General features: G+C 55.3%; 1 protein-coding gene across 1 annotated transcript in view; it reads right to left on the minus strand.

The window, feature by feature from the left end:
* Positions 1 to 16,317, minus strand: part of TMEM132E (transmembrane protein 132E) — a 59,058-nt gene extending 42,741 nt beyond the window's left edge. Inside the window, exon 1 of the mRNA XM_018064235.1 lies at positions 15,108 to 16,317. Within this exon, the coding sequence (XP_017919724.1) occupies positions 15,108 to 15,174 (67 nt within the window). The 5' untranslated portion in view covers positions 15,175 to 16,317. The remainder of the gene's footprint in view (positions 1 to 15,107) is intronic.

Here is a 16,781-nt window from a genome sequence, read left to right on the forward strand (position 1 = left end):
CTCATTTCTTTCATCCTGGATTAGAAATCTAGGTCTAATACCTGCTCCTCGAGCCCACCCCCAAGATGGAGAACTCACACTTCTAGGCTGGACTAGGACAAAACTGGCCTTCCCCGAGCCGGGATCAGAGGCCTGATGGGGCTGCCTTGGGAATGCAGGGGTGTGGGTGTGTGTGTCCACACGCATGTGATGTGGAAGAGGAGTGGGATCCTAGGGAGGGAGACGGAGGGAAAGTGAGAAAACCGGCCAACCATTTATCAAAGTCTTCCCTGCAGTTTATATTCAGGCTGCTTGTGATGTGATTATTGGCTATGGAATCTGGTTACGCCATGTAAACAGCATCCCGGCTGGCTCATCCCTTGGAAACGCCCCTGGGGAAGCGGAAGGTGGGGAGGGGGTGGTGCTCTGATCTGTGACCAATCAGTTTCCTCTAGCGGTGGCTGGCCCTGCTGACTCCTCAACCTCAAACACCCTCATGTAAAACCTCTGAAGACACTGGCTGGGAGAAGAGACCTGGGCCTCAGGTCTGGCTCTGCCACTTCTGACTGCTGTGTGTGTGGGGCTAAGATCAGTCCCCTCTCTGAACCTTAGTTTCCCCACCTTCCAAATAGGGATGTTTCCAGGATGAGAGATGCTGGAAGCTCCCATCTATCTCCCCCCGCCACTGAGCAGCCCCTGTGAGCCACAGTCTAGAGAGGATTTCAGGGTGCAAACCAGCTTCTAGTGCATCCAACAGGCACTGATGGAGGGCCAGCTGCACGCAGGCGCTGCCCACAGAGGTTCACACACTCTCTTCCCTTTGGCCAGTACTTCTGCAGGGAGGGGACTGTTAGCACCTCCTGTCTATCCAGCCTCTAGGCAGTGCTTGGCACTCTACACACATCAGCTCATTGAATTCCCGTGATCTGAGATGCAGGTGGTATTTGCTGTTCTCCCACTTTACAGATAAGAAGCCTGAGGCTTAGGGAACAGAAGCAACTCCCTCTGGGTTGGTGGCAGAGTGGGGGTTCCTGGCTGCCGTGCTGTCGACTTTTCACTGCTGTAGCAGGTGGACAAAGGTCACCCCATGTGGCTGCTGGAACTCATCACACCAGATCACAGAGACTTTGGCACTGGTTGCATCTCTCTGAAGTCCAGGTTAGCCAGTCTCTGGTTACCTTCGCCTCTCCCCGCTTGCACTGGAGTTACTTGCATCCTCCACCCACATCAGCCGGTAACCGTATCTTCCTGCCACGTGACTGGTATTTGCCACAGTGCTTGGCATGGAGCAGATACTCAAACACCCACGCTGAGTCAACCTGAAGCTACTTTTTATTGAGCACGTACTACAAGCCAGGCTCCGCTCCAAGCACACTCCATGAATTAATTATTTGTTCATTACTACAATCCTATGAGGAAAGAACTCTTATTATCTCACTTTATAGGTGTGGAAACTAAGCCACGGTGTTGTAAAGTCATTTTCCTGAGACCTCAAAGCCAAGACACGGCAGCTGAATGTTTGACTGAAGGCAGGCAGGCAGGCGAGGAGGGGGGGGTGCTTCCCAGGTGGTGCTAGTAATAAAGAATTTGTCTGCAATGCAGGAGATGCAAGAGGTGAGGGTTTGATCCCTGGGTCAGGAAGATCCCCTGTAGTAGGGAATGGCAACCCACTCCAGTATTCTTGCCTGGAAAGCTCCATGGATAGAGAGGAGCCTGGCGGGCTTCAGTCCATGGGATCCCAAAGCACTGGACATGACTGAGTGAGCACAAGCAGGGGGAAAGAAATAAACATCACCCCTCTGGTCCCTGTCATCCACTCAGTACCCGGATGTTTCTTCCTGGTGGTGCCCTGGGAAGAAACGCTGAGAGGAGGGGAAGGAGCAACCTTTCTGTTCATTCATTCCACACAATAGATGCTGAGCATCTCCTCTGGGTGAGGCGCCAGTCCAGGTGGTGGGAGTACAGCTGTGAACAGATGTTGCCCTGTTCTCGGGGGCTTCCATTCCAAGGGGAGGGGGTGTCAGTTATGAACAAGCAGAGACATAACTGTATCGTATGTCAGAACGAGGAAAATAGCGCAGGGTCGGGGCAGAGGAAGGAGTGAGCAGGGCTGTTTTATATAGAGAGTGGCTGGGGAGAGCCATTCTGGTAAGATGCACTCGGGCACACACGTGAAAGAGGGAGGGGGTGGTGAGTCATGCTTCTGTGGGGCAAAAGGCCAGGTGGAGGGGTAGCAAGGACCCGGGGCTTGGTGCCTGGCATGGGTATGGACTGCAAAAGGGACAGTGCAGCTGGAGCTGAGCTGGGGAGAGGAAGATACAGTCAGAGAAGCATTGTCGGGGAAAGGGACAATCGAGTGGCCTTGCCTGCCCCGAGGGACTCAGGCTTTCACTCTCAGTGAGCTCAAGGGTTCTGAGCAGGAGGGTGACTTGATCAGACCTACGGTCTACAGGTCTACAGAATCTCCTGGTAGGAGGGGAAGGAGCTGAGAGCGGCTGCCTGCCTGAATGGGAGCCCCCAAGGCCAGCAGGCACCATGCCAGGGCTGGGGAGGAGCTGAGTGAGCTCCAGGCTGGGCAGGGAATCTCCGAGAAGGACCGCAGAGAGTCCCCAGGGCTCACAGGTCCCCAGAGCACTGAATCCTCACTCCCAAAATTACTTCTCAAGGGAAAGAAGGTGGTAGGGCCCTTGAGGATCATCCAGGCCTGCAACTTCCATGATGGCAGCCACTTGCCATGTGTGGCTACTGAGCAGCTGAAATGGGGCCAATTTGGAATTGTGATGAGCTGCTGATAGTGTAAAAGGCATGGGGGATTTCAAAGATGTAACACAAAGGGGAAAAAAAAAGAATGTAAAAATCTTTGCATATTGAAATGATCACCTTTTGAATATTTTGGTTGAAATATACTGTTAAAATTCATTTCACCTGTTTCTTTTTACTTTTTTGTGTGATAACTAGAAAAATTCAAATTATATATGAGGCTCATGGTACATTTCTGTTGAACAGCACCGGCCCAGCATGGCAACCCTGGTCTCATGGGCAGGGAAGCTAAACTCCAAAAGGAGGAAAGGATTTGTCCAAAGGCAAGTAATTGGCTGAGAGAAACCGGAGGCAGAGGAAGAACCTTGGTAGGACACTGGGGAGACCAGGGCCCGCTGGGTGGATCGGGACATTTGAGGACTCCTAAGGGTTCAAGATGAATTATAAATGGTTACAGAGACTGAGTTCTGACTATTTTCTCTTGTTATTCAATAACTAAGTTGTGTCCAACTCTTTGCAACCCCATGGACTGCAGCCTGCCAGACTCCTCTGTCCTTCACTGTCTCCCAGAATTTGCTCAAATTCATGTCCATTGAGTCAGTGTTGCTATCTAACCGTCTCATCCTCTGTCACCCCCTTCTCCTTTTGCCTTCAATCTTCCCCAGCATCAGGGTCTTTTCCAGTGAGTTGGCTCTTCACATTAGCTGTCCAAAATACTGGAGCTTCAGCTTCAGCATTAGTCCTTCTAATGAATATTCAGAGTTGATTTCCTTTAAGATTGACTGGTTGGCTCTCCTTGCAGTCCAAGGGACTCTCAAGAATCTTCTCTAGCACCACAATTCGAAAGCATCAGTTCTTTGGTGCTCAGCCTTCTTTATGTTCCAACACTCACATCTGTACATGACTACTGGAAAACCATAGCTTTGACTATATGGACCTTTGTCGGCAAGGTGATGTCTCTGCTTCCAGGCCCCAACAACCGTACAGGATGCTTTTGTTTTTCTTCCCGTTTGCAGATGAGGAATCTTGAGACTGAAAAGCAGGAGGGGTCAGCTTTGGGATCGGGGTCTCCACAAGCTTTCAGGCTGCAGGAGGCACCAGAGGAAGAAGTTCAGGGGCCCCTGGGCTCTGTCAGAAACTTCTTACACCCCTAGATCTTATTTCTGGCAATGGCACCGGCTTCCTGCTGTGATGGTATACAGGCAGCTTTTACGCCCAGCTTGGGGCTGCTGTGGAGGAGATGCAAATATTGAGATGCCGTGGCCTTGAGGGCCAGGTACCACCTTGGCATTGCGTGGGCAGGGGCTAGCTGCGTTCCCAGGAAGGCCTCCTCCACTCAGGGACGCAGAGGTCCCGAGAAGACGGGGCGAGGCTGGAGACTGCTTTTCTAGGAAGGGAAACCCTTTTGCTCTCTGGACTTTGGCTGCTAAAATAATAATAATAAACAAAAAAGCTGTTACTACTGAGCCACATGCTAGACTCCCCATTTGCCATCCAATGTGCTAAGTCACTTCAGTTGTGTCTGACTCTTTGTGATCCCATGGATTGTAGCCTACCAGGCTCCTCTGTCCGTGGGATTCTCCAGGCAAGAATACTGGAGTGGGTTGCCATTTCCTTCTCCAGGGGATTGTTCCAATCCAGGGATCAATATCTTTCACTTTTCCTGCATTGGCAGGTGGATTCTTTACCACTCACAGTAGCTGGGAAGCCCACCGCCCAGTCTCACAGAGGCAGAAACCAAGGAGTAGAAAAGAGGTCAGGCTGAAGCTAAGAGGCAGAGCCAGCTCTCAGATCCACCTCCCTGCTTCTCAGAGGGGGCCTTCTGCCATGTGGTGGCACCTCTGATGACTTCCAATGGCCATCCCCCATCCCAAGAGCCCTTACTCTCAGCCCCGGAGATCGGCTCCTGCAATACCTTCCTTAGCATTGCTACCATCTGCAAACTGCCCCCAGTCAAGTCACTGTTGTTTGAGTTCTGCTTTGATCAAGCCACTCCCTCGCTCCACAAAGCTCCACAGCTCCATGGAACACAGGGTCAAAGTTCTGAGAAATCTTAAGAGATCATCCAGGTAGCCCTGCACTTAGCCCCCTGACCTGCTGCTCCCTCACAGGCAGTGCGGCTCTTCCCATGCTGGACTCAGAGCCGGTAAGCCGGGGACCACTTTTGCCCTGTGTTTTTGTCTCGCTCAGGGTCTTGAATACACAGTGGGTGCTGACTGATTAGTCTTGAGAGGCAGGATTCCTGCACTTGGTAAAGGCATCTGCAGCGGCATCTCCTCCCTGAAGCCTCCTCCGATTTCTCCAGCAGATTCAAGGTTTCTCCCTTCACGCACTCTGTATCCCTTCCAGCACATCCGTGGCAGAATTTCATCACAGCCTGCACAGAAACGGCTCATCTCCTTGGGACACCACCTTAGAAGCTCCTCGTGGGACAGGCCTCGTCTTGTCTTCATTGTCGCATTTTGAACACAGTGCCTGGCAAGCGCTGATAATATCAGTAACAATAATACTGAGAACTATCATTTTCGGACACTCTGTGCCAGGGACTATTCTAAATATTTGACTTGGAATAATGACTCAATCGGAGAAGGCAATGGCACCCCACTCCAGTACTCTTGCCTGGAAAATCCCATGGATGGAGGAGCCTGGTGGGCTGCCGTCCATGGGGTTGCTGAGGGTCGGACACGACTGAGCGACTTCACTTTCAGTTTTCACTTTCATGCATTGGAGAAGGAAATGGCAACCCACTCCAGTGATCTTGCCTGGAGAATCCCAGGGATGGGGGAGCCTGGTGGGCTGCCGTCTGCGGGGTTGCACAGAGTCGGACATGACTGAAGTGACTTACCAGCAATGACTCAATCGTCACAACAGCCCTCTAAGCTGGATGTTTTTATAATCATTTTCAGATGAGGGAATCAGGCATAGTGGTTAAGCAACTGGCCCAGAAATCACAAGGGGATGGACAAAGCCAGGCAGTTTGGTGTTAAAGCTCAGTACAGGGAGAGGGTGGGGGTGGAAAAACAGAAATTTGAGTGTCAGGAGAAACTGGACAGCCGACTGCTGGCTCCAAGGGTGCCCAGCACAGGCCATGGCACATATTAGGCGCTCTGCTAGTAGTGAGTGACTGTGAAGGTAGCTAGATAGTCTGATAGCTGCTCAGACCCATGTGTGTGGTCAGCGGGGCTGGGTGGGGAAGGGCTTCCCAGACAGGAGGGTTGCAGCGAAGTGGAGAGCCCGATCCTTTGTGCCAAGCAAGCCTGGCCCCTACCCCTGCTTCTCATCTGACCACTCCCTCCAGTTTCGGCCCCCTTTCCCCAGCATCAGGCCTCATGGAAGGAGCTGGTGGCTGGCAGTTTTTCTCCCACAGAGAATAGCCACAGAAAATTTGAGATCATTTCTCTGCTGTGTTGGCAGCTGAGAAAATGGCAAATTTTCCTATTTCCTATCCAAGAGTTTCTTCCTATTGGACAAAGGCCCCACATGCCTCTCTCTTCCCAAGGGAGGCAGGGCAGGGGAGAGTGTAGGTCAGCCCGGGGGCAGTTCACCGTGTTGGCTAAGAGGCGTGGGCTGCTGTGGTCTTGCGGCGGCAGGGGGCTGGACGTGGGAGGAGGAGGTGACCAACTGGACCCTGGCACACATGCAACAGGGACAGGCAGAGGGGGTCAAAGCAACAGGTAATCTGGAGTCACCCGTGGGACTTCTCAGAGATCTGGACAGACTGGGTTTGGCTGCAGCCCCAATTTACAGACAGGAGGCCTGAGCCCACAGAATAGGCCTTATGGCTACTGCCAATTTGGCCGGACGTGTCTGGAAGCCAGCCTTGTCAATTGTTGGGTGGTCTCTGCAGCAGCCTGCCCCCTGCACACCGTGGTCCTGCCTCTGACAGGATGGCTGCAGGATGGCAGGAAAGACAGTCACAGCCAGGATGGTGAGGGGCAAGGGGTTATAAAGAGAGCAGAGGAAGGTCCCGGCTCTGCAAGCTTGCAGCTCCCAGCAGCTCAGGTCACTCCCGCTCCAAATCCAGCTATGTCTCCCCATTTCACTCAGTTTACCAGTTCATCTTCTCCCAAGGGCCTCCCTGCTCCCCTGACCTCCCTGCACCCTCCCCAGCCCACAACACCTCCCCTGTGCTCAGCCCCTCTGGCTCCTTGCTGTCTGCAATGGTACTCAGCCCTGCCCTAAGACGGGTCCCAGTGTGATATTCAGGCATTCGCTTAGTTTGTCCTCTTGCCTTGTTCATGTCTGCTTAATGACACTGAATCAAGTGACCATTCGTTTAAATACTGCACAACCCCTTCCCACAGACTCACACACACTGGAATCCCCAATTCCCATACCCTACCTTTTTATTATTTTCCTTGGTTCTCATTGCCTTCTAACACATCATATAATTCATTTATCGTATGTGTTTATTACTTGGGTTTCCCTTGTGGCTCAGCTGGTAAAGAATCTGCCTGCAATGCGGGAGACCTGGGTTCAATCCCTGGGTTGGGAAGATCCCCTGAAGAAGGGAAAGGCTACCCACAACTGCAGTATCTTGGCCTGGGAATTCCATGAACTGTGCAGTCCATGGGGTCACAAAGAGTCGGACACGACTGAGTGACTCGCACTTTCACATGTATTACTTACTATCTGCCTCCCTTCCACCTGCACAGGAATAAGCCTCCAGGAGTACAGGACTTTTTGCTATATTCATGGATTAAGACCAAGTACCTAGAAGAGTAGCCACTAGCTGAATACTTGCTGAGAGACAAGGAAGAGGTCTCTACGACATGTATTTGAGTGACTGACTGTATGTTCATTGACTCATCTGACAAACCGTTAAATGCCTACTTTATTCCTAACATCTTGATAGACCCCAGGGGATACAGCAGCAGGCAAGTGGTCCGTATCTTCCAGGTCCATCCAAGTTTACAGCCAGCAGGGAGGCTAGGCTGTGCAGTTTACAAAGAAGGCAAAGCGGAAGGGTGGCAGGGGATGTTGGGTGTGTGCTCAACTCAGAATCTGGCGGGCTTCCAGGAGGAAGTGTGGATACACTCGGGCCTGAAGGCTAAGTAGGAGATGGGGTGGGAGAGTGTTCTGGTCAGAGGGAACAGGATGTACCGAGGCTCTGACATAAAAAAGAATGTGATTCATTTAAAGGACTGGTGAGCTGAGTTGGGTGGGATAGGTGGGCCTCACTCAGGTATGTGGGCATGTGGCTGTCGGTCCCTGTCTGGGCTGATTCCCTGTATGCATGAAACACAGAGGTAGGGCAAGAAGACCTCCATATTCAGGGTCAGAAAACCTGACGGCGAGAACTGGTGTGGCCAGGACTCCGTTGGGCCTCAGCTTTGCCCTCTGTAAAATAGGATCATAGTTGCTGCCTTTACCTGGCGGCTGCTAGGAGAATCAAATGAGATCGCGAAGCTAAACTCCAAAGGACTGTTGGGACCCTCAAGCATCCGGGTGAGTGCCCGTGACTGTGGGTGCGCGTTTGAGCGCATTGCACTGCCAGCTCCCACCGACACCGTTCTCCTGCCGTGACAAGTGTGCGGCATCATCTGTCCCAAGATGCCCAAAATACACTTGCTTCTGGCCCCAAGCCAGGCTCCTCAACAGCCCTGGAGGCTGGGGGGAAGGAGAAGGGAGGCCTGAAGAGTGGGGTCCTACAACTGCTGGGCCAACGAGGCCATCTTGTTTCTCACCATCGGACCCCCAACGTGCAGGAGGACAAAGGCCACCCTTGAGGGCTGGGGCAGTGCCTCTCCTGTCATACGGGGGCCTCCCTCATCAGACTGGGGCCTCCCTCGTCAGACTGGGGCCTCCCTCATCAGACTGGGGCCTCTCTGAAGATGAGACTGCCTCCCTTGCCATAGGAGGCACTCCCCGTGGGCAGGAATCATTTCCCCTCTTCCCCCAGGGTAGCAGTGAGGTTGTCACTCAATGTGACTCTGGCTGATTCTGTTGAAGGGCTGACCACCTCTGGGGTGGTGTCCCTGGGAAGGAGGTCAGGCTTAAGGGTGCCCTGGCTGCCTGTTCTCTCCGAGTGAGGGGCCCGTCCTATAGGGTCTGATGATGTTCAGACCTGGATCCTTGGATGAGATGCCTCTGAGAACCTGGACCATTTTGAGCATCATCCTCTATCCAGGTGACTCTCCTAGCCCCAAGGATCCTAAATGGTGGGCTCAGGAAACAGACACAAACTGAGAAATTCCTCCAGCAAGCACACAGCCTGCCCACTGCCCTACAGCTGGAACAGCCCAGGAAGTCACACAAGAGAAGAGAGTAACCAGTTGTCCACCCTCATGGGCCAAAAAAAGTGTGGGCGAGAATGAAGCAGAAAGGACTCAAGTTTGAGAAAAAGCAGAACTTTGCAAAAGCAGATAATTATCTAGATAATTTGGACAAAAATTTCTTTTTCTTCAATTACCTTTTCTACCTTTTTCTTTTTGCACTGAATTATTCATTCTTGCATTCATTCATTTGTGTAATAAGCATTGAATAATCCAGGTAATTGCTTCCATTTTCCACTTCATCCTGCTGGGTTGTCTGCCAGCCAGCAGGGCCTGGGGTGGAGGTGTGGGAAGGCGGAGCTGGGAGGTGGTGGTGGATCAGAAAGGGGTGAACACATCAGAGGAAAGGAGATAATGACTTCTGGACCCTCAGCTTGTCTCCCACGAGGCCGCATCTGTCTCAGGGCACCCTTCCCCACCCTGGCAGCCTCGTGATCCTCTGGAGATGGATGCGGTAGCTGACAGAGCGTTGGCACTCCCTGATACACTGCCCCATCCTTGGGAACTGCTGGAGTATGGCATCGCCAGCTGAATTGATGATAAGGAGGCCCACTTTTCGTTTAAAAAGACAGAACAGGAAAATAGAAAAAAAATTATTTTCCAAAAAAAAAAAAAACCAACAACAAACCCACAACCGATTCATTAATCTCTTATTAAAATTCTGTGCTGAGCACTGGCAAAGAAGTAAAGAAGACCTGGGGAGGGGACAGAGAGGAAGAGTCGTATCCAGTCGTTAGCATCTGTGGCTGGTCTCCAAGGATGGGCAGACCAGGGAGGTGACCAGAGGCTTCTCCGTGGCACAGCCTATGAACTGGAAGGGGGCAGGCTGGGCATCACCCGCTCTCACTCGGCAGGGGAGAAAAACAAGACTTGGAGAGGGAGGGACTGTTCTGTGGCACACAGCAGGTGATGACCAAGTCCGGATTTGAAGCCCTATCTGTTGGATCCTGGGGACTCTGATTCCAAACTGCCTCGAACATCAGAATCAGAGTCTTTTTTCTCCTCTCCCCAACTGGACTTCAAGTTCATGAAAAGGAGTTGACGACTAGGTTTTGAGCGCATCCACGTGCCCTCTGGAGTACTTGGCAAGGTTTGTTAACACTACTGGTGATTGATTATCTTGACTGTGTGGGACCCGAGGCTAGCTTGAGGCCGGAAGTGTATCTTTGCACGAAGCCGAAGCCGCAGACAGAGGGTACGACAGAGGAGGTGGAACCTCTGCCGCGGGGCCAGGAACAGACTGCCAGTCTCAAAAGCTGGACTCCGGTGCTAGTTCTACTTCCAGAATGAACTGGCAGGATGACCTTGGCCGGTCCTTCCCCGAGTGTCCATTTCCACCTCAACACGAGGGCTGGATTGAAGCGTCTGTGATCTCTTTTAGTTTCAGGGTTGTGAATGGACATTACTGTGGGCAGGGCAACAAAGAGAGACCCCTCTCCCCCGGTCACTCCATCCCTCTGCCCTGGTGCCTCTCTGGGTCTCAGTCTGCAGCATCACAAATACTTACGACTGATCTCAGGCTTGGGGGATCTTGGGGTTTCAGACAGGCCCCCACTGAGGACCTAGGAGACACCCAGGTCCTGCCCTGGTATTCCAAAGTGGCCTTACCTCCCGCAGCCAAGCATTGAGCTATCTTCAGAATGGATTCCAATAAAGCTCATTTTCTGCCACCAAGTTTATAACACATCCCCACCTACTGGTCTTAAACATTAACAAGGCTGTGTTGTGTAGGGCTCCATGTGGCCTGGAAGATGGGTGTGTGTGTTGGGGGGTGTGGGGGAGCATCATTTCTCACTTCCAGTAGCGAAGGAGCCTCCCAAGGCCAGCAGTGACCCTGTCCTCCTGCCATGTCCTTCCTGCATCTCCAAAGGAGCCCAGAGCTTGGGTGATCAGTGGGGTGGGGAGAGCACAGGCCTGGAAGAGAAGCCAGGCTGGTGACCACAAAGGTGAGGACACAGACACTTGAGGGCACGTACTCGGAGCATCATGAGACATTACCTTCACGTCTGTGTTATGTAACATGTCACCCCAGACACGTGTATCCTGTGTATGCCACTTAAGGGGTGTGGTATAGCCCTGGCCCACCCCCTTGCTCTCTTCCTGGTGTCTCTGTCCCTTCCCTCTGCCCTCTTATGCTCCACACCCCAGAGCTCCCTTCTCAATTAATACTGTGAGGGCCCCACAATAGAGTTGTCTTCCCACACCATTCATCTCTTCTGAGTGTCTACTATGTGTCAAGAACTGGAGAGTGGGGCAAAAACAAGACATGGCTCCTGTCCCAAATGCAGGTATGTGGGGATCTGGAGGGGTACATATATAAATATTACTGTAAATATGCCCACACATACCCTTCACACACACACTGCTGTCCCTGAGGAGTGCTGAGAAGGCAGCATGAGGGGCCAAAGCCGCACCAGAAAGAGACCAATTATTTCTGTTGGGGGTTTGATGCTGCTGCTGAGAAGCCAAGGAGTAATCTAGGCAGACTCCCTGGAGGAGGTGACATTTCAGCTGGGCTTTGAAGGCAGCGTAAGGATTTCTGGAGGCAAGGTATTCCAGATAGAGAGGGGCTGGTGGGTGCAAAAGCAGAAAGGCAGAAATGTGAGAAGAATGATATCTCATAAGATGCACGGAGGATGAAGAGAGGACAGTACCACAGAAGTGAAGATGTAAACTGAGACATAAACAGAAAAGGCTTTGTATGTTAAGAAAGCAAAGGGTATATCCTTGATCATACAGGGAGTGGGGAACCAGTGAGGGCTACTCAGTGGGAAGCTGACATAATCAGTCCTTGAATAGGTTAAACCACCACCAGGCCTCACTAAACTCCTATCCAAACTAAAAATGGAGCAGAAGGCCTCCCCAGAGACCAGATGCAGGGAAGTGGCCTTAGACGGCTTCTGGCAGAAGCCTTGCCGGTGATAGCAGCATCGGGACTGCCATCCCCAGGCGAGCTGGGCCCTGAAAGGTAGCAGGACTCTGTTCCCAGACGCCATTGGCCCAGGAGTCTTGACAGACAGTGAGGAGGGATGGGCCAGAGGCCACACTGCTTGGGAAAGATGGGGAACATGAGGGAGGCAGCCCAAGGTCACCCCACCCGATGGCGCCAGAGTCAGAAACCCAGGCTATTTGGCTCCCAGTCTGGCTGTGTGGTCAGAGCCCTGCGGCCTCAGGAGCCTGCCAGGCATGAAAAGCTGCAATTGCACCCCCACCTCCACCCCAGCATCTTCGAAGAGCCCAGAACCCAACGAAGAGTGAGCTTGAAATGAGACTAAATCCATGTATCCTTTTCCTGATAGAGGCATGCTTCCAGTGGGTGGGTGTTAGGTATTCCTGAAGAAGGAAGGCCCAGGGGAGATGATATTTTGGGGGGAGGAACTTCTTTGGCCTTATCCATCTGGGGGTGGTTCCCAAGCTTTGAATATCTGCTGGTACCTTCCCCTAGGGAAGTGGAGACTGAGGCATGGGATGGGGATTCAGGGAAGAAACTTGGAAAGGGAGACATAAAACCAGGAGGGGGAAATGCCTGCTCGATGGGGGCGGGGGGACCCTGCTCCATCTCCTCAAATTGCTTCCTTCTGACCACCTGTCTAGGGTCTCCCTGGTGGCAGTGGGAAAGAACCCATCTGCCAAGGCAGGACGCTAGGGTTTGATCCCCGGGTTGGGAAGATGCCCTGGAGAAGGAAGTGGGAACCCACTGCAGTATTCTTTTCTTTTTTTAGCAAAATGTGTCCACGTTACAGTTTTCTCTTTTTTAAAATCTATTTTTAGTTGAAGGATAATTACAATATTGTGATAGTTTCTGCCGTACATCAACACGGATCAGCCACAGGTATATATATGTCCCCTCCCTCTTGAGCCTTGCGCCCCATCTCCCACTCCCTCCCACCCCTCTAGGTTGTCACAGAGCCCAGGTTTGAGTTCCCTGAGTCTCACAGCAAGTTTCCCCTGGCTATCTATTTTACATATGTTAGTGTATATGTTTCCACTCCAGTATTCTTGCCTGGAGAATCCCAAGGGCAGAGGAGCCTGGCAGGCTACAGTCCATGGGGTTGCAAAGAGTCGGACATGACTTAGCGACTGGACAACAACAAATCACCTGTCCACCCAGGGCCCCAAGTGTCCCGGGCACTATGCTAAGCCCTGGCGGTGTGGGGGACAGAGCAGAAAAAGGCCACCACCTGCCTGCACTACTCAGAACTAACTGAGCACAGAGAAGACACCGATATCCAAGGAGAAGGCAAGGTAGATAGATTTACTCCAAGAGAAGCAAAGCTGGGACACCGAGGCCCTACTGGAGCTGGGTTTTAGGAAGCAGGTGAGATTCTAGCCGGTGAGGGAGGCCAAAGGATCCTTAATAGGAGGCTCAGAGGTAGGAGGGTGCACCGTGGGAACCTATTGAGAATGTCTGAGCTGCCTGGAAGTGGGACCCTCGCTTGGCTTTTGGAAGGGAATTTTGGTAGCAAGACACAGTGGGTGGGGGCAGAACCATGCCTAGACCCAGCCTTGAGCTGTGTTTCCTTCCTACTGCACCCCAAAGGCCCTGGGAACGGGCCACAAGCACAGCCCCTGCGGGTCCAGTGCTCAGGCATCCAGAGGCTCCCCTCCCCAGCTCCCCCCCAACCCGCAGTCTTGCATGCAGAGCCCCGGATTTCTTGTTCCCAGCTCCGTTCCCCCAGCCCATTCTTCTGATAAAGCACCGAGGTTGGCTGTTGTTGGTGAAATGAACGCAAAATAGCCCCCCACCCTGAGCCACCCCCTTCCCCTGAAGCCGGGGAGAATCAGTCTACTAGTAGAGGGAAGTCGACCGTCCCCCACCCACTCCTAGCCTCAGGACCCTAGATTCGCAGAGCCTATTCCTGGTTTTCTTTCAGGATAAGAGAGGCCACCGGTTAGAGACCTTGACCGCGCTCACGGCCCGCCTGGTCAGGTTCCTAAGAACCCGGTCGACGTGGGCAAAAGCTGAGCGTGGCACATGGATTTTCCTCCGCCCATGCGGAGAGCCCTCTGCCCCCTCTATCCTACCCCCCCTCCAGGCTGGCCAGGCTCACCCCTCGGTGTGGGGCAACCAGGTCCCCCACTCCCTTGAGGGTTGGCTAAGGGTGTCCCAGCTCCGCTCGTCTCCCGCTGGGAGGGGTCGGAGGCTCTCTTTCTTCATTCTTCCTCCCCACCCCCAGCTCTCTCCCTCCCCGCTAGGTCAGCGCCCCCGACCCCCTGGAGCGCCTCCAGCTTGCGTAAGGCCCGCTGCAGCCTCCTTCCGTCGGATCTGAGTTCCCACTCCGGGGGTGGGGGGTGCTGTTCCGCGACCCTCGGGCCCCCATCCGTATCCCTGCTGTCCCACTGCCAAAGCGCGCCAACCCCGGCTCCTCCCTCTCCCACCCGCTTTACCGCGGAGCCCGAGGCGAGCCTGGGGAGCAGACGCAACAGATTGCAGAACCCGAGCGAGCGAGAGAACACGGAGCCCGCTCCCTCCGCTCGCCGCCCCGGCTTGCGCCCGCGGCCCAGACCCCCGCCCTCCGGCTGGGCTCAGCCGGCCATTTAGATGCAGCTCACAGGACGGCGGGCGGGCGAGTCGCCGCGGCTCCCCGGGCCCCTGTCAGTCCACTCCCCTTCTCCAACACCGCCGCAGGGAGCGAGGCAGTGGGCGGCGCGGCAGTGGCGGGCTAGACACGATCCCCGCGGACCCCAGCAGCTCCCCGGGGCCCCGCCGGTTGCCAGGTTGGGAGCGACAGGAGGGGTGGCCCGGACGCGATCCGCCGGATCCCTCGGGTCCCTTTAGATTTCCGTGGGTGGACACGCCCCCAAGACTCCCGGGTTTGGACCTTTCTTTCTAATCCGGGGAGGGTTGAAGGGATAACCCCCCCCCCCACCCTCCCGCCCTTTTCCGGGGCCGTATTCGGCTCCCCAGGGCGGGGCTCGCAGCCAAAGGGTTTGCGGGGGCTAGAGGTAACTCGAGCTGCAGCCCGAGATGCTAAGCCGGGAGCGGCGGCTGCGAGTCCAGGGGGTGGGGGTTCGTCTTCTCCAGGCTCCTGTCTGCCGGTTCCAGCGGTACCCGCCGCATCTTCACTCCCGAGTCCGCGCCGCGACACTTACCGTGGGCGAGCAGCGCCGAGAGGCAGAGAAGGGCGGCGCCGCCGCGGCCCGGCATCCCTGGGGCCATGGCCGGCCGAGGAGGGGGCGGCAGGGGGCAGCGGTCGACGACGACTTGGTCCCAGGCTGGGCTTGTTCACATCCAACTTCAGGTGGCCGTGGGCACCCGGCTGTCTCTGCTGAGGCTCCGGGGGCCAGGGAGTGCAATTTGGGGGCACTTTGAGGGGAGGGGGCGTCCCAGGCGCCGCCGGCTACACCCTCAGAACTGATGGGGGCGCCGCTCGGGGCGGGAGGAGCCTCTAACTCCCCCCGTCTGGTGCCCCCTGCAGGATCAGTGCGGCTAGTAGAGGGGGGAGTCGCACGTGCGGTCCCCGGGCCGGGTGGCCACTAGCGTCTCGCAGGCTTGCCTAAAGCCCAGTGTCAGTTTCCCCAGCCCCGCGGCCCAGCTCGAATCCGAACTCGCTGGAGGGTGTAGATTTCCAAAGCAAGCCCCAGTTTCTTCGGCTTCGGTAGTAACCCCACATGGATAGCGCGGCTTTCTTCCTCTCGAACAGCCTGCAACAGCAGCAGGAGCTCCAGCATAAAAATCCCAGGTTAGGCGCAAATGAATAATTTCTTTCGCAATGAAAGAGAAAATCCAAGCAACTTTAATCCATCTAGAGAAGGAAAAGTTTCCGTGCAGTGCTGAGACCGGCGGCGCGGGTCGCCACGACCCTAGACAACGCCCGCACCGAGGGCCCCGGGGTGGGCGGCCAGTGGCTGGTCCCCTCGCCGAGCTCCCTTGCTTGGCTCTCTCTCCAGTCTCGACCAGGGCCCGGGCTCCAAACGGGCAGGCTCAGCGCCGCCTGCCCGGGCAGCGGCACCGCGGCTGGGGCGAGGGTGGGTCGGCCGGAACGAGCTGCCCCATGAAGATGGGGTTTCGAGAAGCTACGGAGCGGGAAGGCGGGCTACATCGCCCGAGCCTAGCCTTTCCTGCCCCGGGCGCCGACTCCAGCCTCCTGGCCGCGAGAGTAGTGGGATGGAGAGGGGTTCGGTCAGCCCGCGGCAACCCCGGGAAGCCTCCCTCTCCTCCCGGGTCTCGCTGTCTCAGCCGAGGGGCGCGCTGCTCCGCCGCGCTCCTCGCCTTCCCCGCGGGAGCCTGCACAAACCTTGAACTTTTCCGGGGTTCAGAGTCTTCGACGCCTCCTTCTCCCCGCCGCCCCCGCCCTGCCCCCGGACGCCCGAGGTCTCGGTGCAGCCGGGCATCCGCTCGTGCTCTCTCTTCCTCTCGCGGAGTCAGTTTGGGTGAGCGGAGCGCCGCGCCAGCCTGGGCTGCGGGCGGCGAGACCCGGGCGCCACGCCAGGGGCCGGGGCACCGGGCGCCGGCGCAGCCCGCGGCCGGGGAGGCGGCAGCTGGTGCCTACCGGGCCAAGCGGAGAGGAGGTGCCGGCAGGAGGGCCGGCTCCCCATGGACGAATGTGGGGAGGCGGGGGGAGAAGAAAAATCAAGGAGCAAAAAGGAAGAGGAGGTGGGGGGGGCACAGTTGCACGAAGCAGCCGCCGCCGCCGCCGCCGCCACCTCCTCGGAGATCGCGCCGGCTGCTCCGCCGTAAATGACTCGAGAGAGACACACACACTAGCGCTCGCCCGCCCTCCTCCCCCGTCCGGGATCGAGCGCCCACCCCGGCGGCGGCAGCGG

The sequence above is a fragment of the Capra hircus genome, chromosome 19 (assembly GCF_001704415.2).
Source record: "Capra hircus breed San Clemente chromosome 19, ASM170441v1, whole genome shotgun sequence".
Taxonomy (NCBI): Eukaryota; Metazoa; Chordata; class Mammalia; order Artiodactyla; family Bovidae; genus Capra; species Capra hircus.